General features: G+C 44.1%; 1 protein-coding gene across 1 annotated transcript in view; it reads left to right on the plus strand.

Annotated features, from left to right (window-relative positions):
* Positions 1-983: 983 nt before the first annotated feature.
* The window catches only part of LOC107106443 (embryonic pepsinogen-like), a 12940-nt gene continuing 5587 nt past the window's right edge, over positions 984-8336 (plus strand). Inside the window, exons 1-5 of the mRNA XM_015406590.1 lie at positions 984-1039; positions 3031-3193; positions 4688-4805; positions 5154-5272; positions 7323-7522. Coding sequence (XP_015262076.1) covers positions 984-1039; positions 3031-3193; positions 4688-4805; positions 5154-5272; positions 7323-7522 — 656 coding nt within the window. The remainder of the gene's footprint in view (positions 1040-3030; positions 3194-4687; positions 4806-5153; positions 5273-7322; positions 7523-8336) is intronic.

Raw genomic sequence — 8336 nt, forward strand, 5'->3', positions numbered from 1 at the left:
CACCCTGGGAGATGTTTTAAGAATTGCATGCCAGGACAAGCCATCTGAGCAACGTACTGAAATTAAAAAACAAACAAACAGTGCAGCAACTTTGTTTCCTCCCCTCTACACGGCAGCTTTCTCAACAGCAGGGACCATTGTGGACCTCTCCACCTATTACAGATACAGTGGGACAGGCAATGCAAAGTGCCAGCAAGGTGTAGAAATGGCCACAGATAACTCACTGAATATTTATTATTCTATTTTATTTTACTTTATTTATACTCTGCCTTTCTTCCCCATGGGGACCCAAAGCAACATACATTCTTCTCCTCTTCTCTATTTTATTGTCACAACAACCCTGTGGGGTAGGTGAGGCTGAGACAGTGTGACTGGCCCAAGGTCACCCAATGAGCTTCCATGGCAGAGTGAGGATTTGAATCTGTCTCTCTTAGATCCTAGTCGATTACTCTAAACCACTACACTACACTACACTCAGTTCCTAATACTACAATAAGTTCCATAAACATCACCAAGATAGAATCCTTTGGAGTGTCACTGGAAATTTTGGATTAGTGATCATTGTTCAGTGTAAATTACTTGTGTGCATCAAGCTTAGTCAGTGTGAGGAAAGGAGGGAAATTAAATAACCATTTAAAATCGAACGCAAAGGGAAAGATATAGGACACACTTAGAATCAGGCCATTAATGACTCACTTGCTGTGAGACTATCCAATGCATGGCAATACACTGACAGGATCAACTGACATTCACAGTATTATTTACCTGAAATGCTCCTAAAGTAGGATTTCAGTGCATTTACAAAGTGATTTGTTTGGTCACTTTACTTCCTTCCTGGATTCCAAAACTGGGCTGGACTTTCTCTGCTTACATATGGTAACCTATTCTAAAGATAAAGACAAGCCCTTCGGAGGCTATAAAATAATAGAACTGCACCCAACGGGCATCAGAGTGACTGGACCAGCCTCTGTTGAATAAGCAGGATGAAGTGCCTAGCAGTTCTCTTCACGATCGTTGCTCTCACTGAGTGTATCACTAAGTAAGTTATCAATTTGTTACGGATATTTGCTTCACTGACAGCTAATTGAGTGAATTATAGCATCAAATGTCATGGGATGTGGACTGAAAAATTCACACAACAGAGCCAGGCATAGGCAGGGTGATTTTCCTACAAGCGCAGGGGAACATCCAGGTTTACAGAAGAAAAAAAACCCCCAGTTTTTTTAAAAAATTGAGGAGGATTTACAAGAACATCAAAAGTGACGTGTTGTGTGAGCAACCGCAGACTCCATAGAAGGTATCTCAGCCAGGGCGTGAGTGAGAGTGGAGGTGGCTGCCCATGGCCATGAAGTAAGGACAGAGAGCAAGCCTGGCAGGCAAGGAGAGAGGGCTGGCAAGTGGGGCCAGACAGAACTGAGGGAAGAAAGCAGATGGCAGATGGCAGTGGGGGCCACCACAAGCCAGGAAAGAAGCCGGGAGAGCAGACAAGTCGGTGGAAGTCAGAAGGTGGAAGCAGAAGCACTCTTCTTTCCTTCTGTCTTTAGTTACCCACTTTCACCAGGGAGAGAAAGTGGACAAGTAGTGGTATCCAGGAGGAGGAGGAGGAGGAGGAGGAGGAGGAGGGGGAGGAGGAGATATAGCTGTTTCCTTGTCCTTTCCTCATGCAGAAGGGGAGGCAGGCAAGCTACAGTGGCAGCGGCTGGGGGAAAAGGCAGGCACTTCTGCTCCCTCTTTCTCCTTTCTTCCTACCTCACTTGCCCCCAGCCCCCACTAGGGGGAGAAGGTGGGCCAGAGAAGAGGAGGAGGAGGCTTTCCTCCACCACCACCACACCTGTGAGTCTGTACCAGGTCCCCACTTGTAGGATTATATTTAAACAGGATACAGCCCCAACATACATATATTCAAAAGACTAGAATCTAATGAACCACAAAATGTTTCTCTGGCAGCACCTATATGGTTGTACAGAGAATGGTAACGCAATTGGACTCCTTGCCTTCAATGCTTCAGTAGCAGGTTAATGCCAGATGGGTTCAGTTCCAGCCTTTGTAGTTTATCCTAGCACAAGACTGCACTGCTGCAGTGATGAGGGCAGGTGGAATTGTCATGCTGTTCTCTGCAATGCAGCTAGTTAAGGCTTAGTAAAAGGTAACGGTTCCCTTGCTTGAAAGCCAGCCGAATCCGACTCTAGGGTTGCGGTGCTCATCTCCGTTTCAAAGGCAAAGAGCCAGCGCTGTCCGAAGACGTTTCTGTGGTCATGTGGCCGGCATGACTAAACACCAAGGCACACAGAATGCTGTTACCTTCCCACTGAAGTGGTACCTATTTATCTACTTGCAATTTCTTGCTTTCGTACTGCTAGGTTGGCAGGAGCTGGAACTAGAGACGGGAGCTCACTCTGTCATGCGACACACTCGGGTCTCGAACTGCTGAACTACCAACCTTCCACAGCCTGCAGTTCAGCGTCTTAACCACTTGAGCCACCGCAGCTCCTAAAGGCTTAGTAGCACTCTTTTAAAAATTGGTCACACTGAGGTAAAAGGCATCTTAAAAGGGACTTGGAAGAGTTTGATATATGTCAATGGATGCCAATGGATATGCCAATGGATGCCAATATATGACAATGGATGGGCCATTGGCCTGATCCAACATTGGCTTCTCTTATGTTCTTAGTCAAATGTTGAACACCCATGCATAGCTAGCCTTTCTCCCTTTAACATTAATGGATATCAGCCAAAGATTCAATTTTTGAGACCAGTGCTGAGTAAGTCCCAATGAGTTTAATGGACCACATGTATGAGGAACTGCATGCAGGACTGTAGTTTACATTGGCATTTCTTGATAAAGCCTTTGAGCAGCCTTTCAGTTAATTTGAATCAATGCTTTGATCCAGGAGGAGCTTAAATCTGAGTTAAGCGGTGGTGAGAACCATAAACCAGTTACATTGTTCTTTGTGAGATAGAAATGCTGGTCTCAAAATGAGCACATCTCTGCAGGGAGGGAATCTAGTAATTTTGTTTCCCATGTACCAGGGTTCCCCTGGAGAGAGGGAAGAAGCTGAGAGACATTCTCAGAGAGAAAAATTTGCTGGAAGAGATTCTTCAGAGACACCATTATGACATTGGTACAAAGTATCACCCAACTTTTTCAAGTACCGCCCAAGTGGCTGATGAACCACTTCTGAACTCCTTAGATGTGAGTAGACACTTTGGTGTTATCAACTTATCATAATATAAAAAAACAATTTCATGATGGTTCACTTCAGATCATCTAGGTGTTAGCAAAATAACCCGGTTCAGTCCAGCAAAATACAGTCATTACTCATTCTCAGCCCGACTAGATCAGACCAGTGGTCCTTCTAGTTCAGCATCCTGGTTCACAGAGTGGCCAACCAGTTACCCTCCTGGCTCTGGCTTTCAGAGGTTTGCTGCCTCTGAATATGGAGGCTGTTTTTAATCACCATGGCCAGTAGCCATTGATGGAGCTGTCCCTCATAAATCTGTCCAACCGTCCCCCACCTTTAAAGCCATCCATGCTCATAGCCATCACTACTTCCATTGGCAGTGAATTCCACAATGTATTTACTTCTTGAGGTAAGAAGCATTCCATGTTGTCTGCACTGAATGAACTGCCTATCAACTTTGTTGTGTGCTCCAGAGGTCTACCTCATGCATACTTTTATAAACCTCTCTCATGTTCCCTCTTTTCACATTTTTCCTAAACTGAAAAGTCACAGACTAGTCTTTCCTCATAGGAAAGGTGATCCAGTCAGTTTGATTGCCCTCTTCTGTACCTCCTCTAGCTCTCCTATACCCCTTTGAGATATGGTGACCAGAACTGTACACAGTACTCCAAATGAGACCTCACCTTACTATAACAACAACAAAAATCAGCTATACAGGGGCCCCATTCACATGGAGGATTTGCTGCAGGAGAGCGACGAGTGAATGGTGGATTTTCCGGGTGCGATCACACCGCAACATCTGGGAAGTGGAGTGCACCCGTGGCCAACCCATGGCATACCGCCGCGCTGAAATTGTGGAGGTAAAAAATACCTGGTTGAAGGTAGTAGCAACCGGTTTGCCATGGGCTGCCTCCGGAATGTGTCGGTGTGATTGAGCCGGCGTGCCGCTTTTCCCTCCGGCCCCTCGTTGACGCAGAGGGAAGGTACCGTGGCATGCCGCCAATGCGTGGGTTCGTGTTATGGCGCGTTAAATCGCAGCGCCGCAAATAGCTATGCCTCCCCCCCGTGTTATCCGGCCCGTGTGACCGGGGCCAGGGGCATGACAATAGTTTCAGTTCCTTTCCTAATAATCCCAAGTATGAAGTTTGCTTTTTCATTGCTGCCATGGGATCCCTTCTTCCAGGATCAATTTAGAAGGGTCAACTCAGAATAGGATTGCACTGAAGCACTGGCAAATGACATCCTGTATGTTACCTTTTAAACACATGCAACATACATACGCCGTCATTTATTGCATTGGTATGTGTTTGGGAAATTTCTTTTCCACGTAATCTCATAAAGGGTGGTGGTGGTGGTCCTTTCTGTCTCTCCCCCCCCCCCAATTTAGATTATGTAGTATCAGATTTACTGTAATTATGATACACATTTTTATTAAACTAAAATGTTCAAAAAACTATAATACGAAAGGAAATCTGAGAACATATATTTATTTTATGAATTACCAGACTGAATACTATGGAACAATCTACATTGGAACTCCTCCACAGAAATTCACTGTTGTTTTTGACACTGGATCATCCAATCTTTGGGTACCCTCTGTTGACTGCAGCAGTGCAGCATGTCGTAAGTAACCAGGTGTATCAAAATCCAAGCACAGAAGCCATGTAATGCTATTTATTAAGACTAACCAAAATAATTCAAAGCAGCATCCAGGTTTTTGAGTTCTCCAGAATTTTAATCCAGACAGATGAAGAGTTCTAGAGAACTCTGAAGTTTCCATACTGGTGTGTGTGATTGTGGTTGGTTTGGTTGTGTTTTGTTTTTGATCATTAATGCCAGTGTCAATCAAAGTAATTCAAACATAACCTCATACTAACTAGTGGTTATATAATAGTTCTGTTTCTACCTACCATTTATTAAAAACTGTATTTTTTTTTAAAAAAAAATAAACGCTATTTTTCTAACTTTTAGGAAACCACCAAAGGTTCAACCCATCCCAATCTTCTACCTTCCAGAGCACACATCAGACTATATCCATTGAATATGGCACAGGGAGCATGGAGGGAATCTTAGGATATGATACAGTGATGGTAAACAACATTATAGTAATGTATGGGAAAGTGAACCAGAGAAAGCCATCAGTGGCCATCTTTGCTGTAGATCACCATGGCCAATGTTCATCAGTCTCTCTGAATGCAGGAGCTATAACTTTAAAACAATGAGCACCACGTATTTTTAGGAATAAAGCTTTAAAATTGCAACAGTAATGCTGTGAACCTAAGGATACATACCCCGAGGAACAAAATCATTTAAATTGATGGGACTTATGTCCAAATAGGTTTAAGGTTGCATTGTATGTCTGAAGTATTTGATATAACAAGCAAGCAAGTGTATTGGCACTTTCCAGCTCTCCCACTGGCTGGGCTGTGCGCTCCATCAGCCATTGGCCTGTTAACCACCACTCAAGAGTACTTGCGTGCCATTGGCTGGGTGCTGCGTCTGCTCCTCTCCACCGCCCACTGCTGGCTTGGCCATTCCGACTGAATAAACTGCAAAAACTGCTGTGTGACTCACTTTCCCCTCAGTCGCTGTTGCTAGGCAACCAAGTTTGGTTCTGTCATTGGGGCCAGTCCTGACTAGGGTTGCCAGCTCCAGGTTGGGAAATTCCTGGAGATTTTGTGGTGGAGTCTACAGAAGCCAGAGTTTGGGGAGCGGAGAGCCCTCAGCTGAATAGAATGCCATAGAGTCCACTCTCCAAAGCAGTTATTTTCTTCAGGGGAAGACCCAGGTTCTTGCTGTGGAAGCTGAGTGGGTGATTTTGGACCAGTCACAGACTTTCAGCCTAATCTACCTCACAGGGTTGTTGTGCAGATCAAAAGGGGGAGAAGAGAATTATGTGAGCTTCTTTGGTCCCCACTGTGGAGAAAGACTGTACTTTTCCTATGTAGAGGCTGCAGGGAGAGGGGAGGAGCTGGAAGCCTGACTTCAGAGGGGAGATAACGGTACATTGATGGTTGGCTGGGAAGGAGAAACTGTTGTCAACTCCAGGTTGAGAAATTCCTGGAGATTTGAGGGGTGGAGCCTGGAGAGGGTGGGGTTTGAAGAGGGGAGGGACCTCAGACAGGTACAATGCCATAGACTCCACCCTCAGAACCAGCAATTTCCTCCTGGGGAACCATTGGTGCCAATCTCCAGGTGAGGGCTGGCAATCACTCAGAATTACAACTGCTCTTCAGATGGCAGAGATCAGTTCCCCTGGTGAAAATGGTTTACTCTGTGTAATTATACCTTGCTGAAGTCACCACAGCAAATTGATGCTGAATGCCCAAGACCAGGGCACCCGCCCAGAGCCTCTTTCTAGAGCTCATTGTATTTATTTCCACAACAGGCCTTAATCCTAGTAAATAAATAAGTGACATGGACAAAGTAGAATTAATCAATAAATAAAATTAACTATTTCTGTAAATTGAATATATTTTACTAAAACTAAATCTATTTCAAGCAATAGCCATGACATACATGACTCAATCCCATACAATACTGACTGGAACTCTGCCTAGCATGATAACTCTGCATGATGTGTGGAAAAATTTTCCTTACCAAATGACTGGTTGACTAACTAGTTATACGCACACTCTGGTAAGATACCACTTGGTTAATGGCCATCTATAACTACTCACTGTTGCAATGCAAATATGTAAAATACATGGGAGTTTGTAGTGGTAGCAGCAGGTATGGTTCTGGTGGGGATGGAAATTACTATCTGAAAACCAGACAAGCAAAGCGTGTTATTTCATAAGAACATTCCTCTTTCATTCCACTCCTCCAACCATCCCCTGTATGCTATATCACAGTATCACAATAAGTTAACACTGGAGCAATCTAGAGTTACTCCAGTCTATGCCCATTGTTTTCAGTGGCTTTAGATTGGAGTAACCCCATACTAAATTGCACCATGAATCTTTCTACATTTTCTAAGATTGTGCAATAGCACCCCACTGACCCACATCCCAATGAATTGAATGGGGTTTTCTCCCAAAGAAATGGGCACAAGATTGCAGCTTTACTGTTTTTAGCAAAATCCTATTCTGTACCTCATCAGCTAAATATAGTTGTGAAGGAATATTTTCTCTCTCTTAGGTGTCCAGTCTTACTGATGCCCACCAGATGTTCGCTCTGAGCACAAATGAGCCTGGCTTCATCTTTGTCTACTCTAAATTTGATGGGATCCTGGGATTAGCCTACCCCTCCTATGCTGTTGGTGGAGCAACTCCTGTCTTTGATAACATGATGAGCGAAGGCTTAGTGCAGCAAGATTTGTTTTCAGTTTATCTCAGCCGGTAAACAATAGCTTGTTATCATGATAAGATTTATATCATTATTGGTGAGTGGATGAAGCATCTATTGATTGACAATGTACTTCAGATTGTTTCATACACTGGCTACCACTTTACCTGCAGCATTCCATAAGATAGGCAGCTCAGTCTATTGTCTAAGTAAGTTAGTCATGATTGTGTTGAGGCTTACACTAGTATAAGTGCAAGGCTGTAAATGCAAGGCTGTTAGCTGTAGTAACTGTAGAAGAGGGATGCATTGTAAGGAGGACCAGTTAACATCATTACTTTTGAGGCAGAGTCTTTGCTCTCACCATTTGGATGCTTTCAATGATTTTATGAAACAAGAATGACAAGTGGCTATCTCTTTAGAAACTGTTGTATTCTAGACATTTTGAGGATATAGAAACCTCTATGATTTTACTACATGGGATCCCTTCAAGTAACAATATAAATAATGAGGGGGAAAGACAATTTAGGATATATAAAGGTAAAAGTTCCCTTGCTCGAAAGCCAGTCGAATCCGACTCTAGGGTTGCGGTGCTCATCTCCGTTTCAAAGCCGAAGAGCCAGCGCTGTCTGAAGACATTTCCATGGTCATGTGGCCGGCATGACTAAACACCAAGGCGCAAGGAACGCTGTTACCTTCCCACCGAAGTGGTACCTATTTATGTACTTGCAGTTTCTTGCTTTCGAACTGCTAGGTTGGCAGGAGCTGGAACTAGAGACAGGAACTCACTCCGTCATGCGGCACACTTGGGTCTCGAACTGCTGAACTACTGACCTTCCACAGCCTGCAGTTCAGCATCTTAACCACTTA

Source organism: Gekko japonicus, unplaced genomic scaffold (assembly GCF_001447785.1).
Source record: "Gekko japonicus isolate JY-2015 unplaced genomic scaffold, Gekko_japonicus_V1.1 scaffold115, whole genome shotgun sequence".
NCBI lineage: Eukaryota > Metazoa > Chordata > Lepidosauria > Squamata > Gekkonidae > Gekko > Gekko japonicus.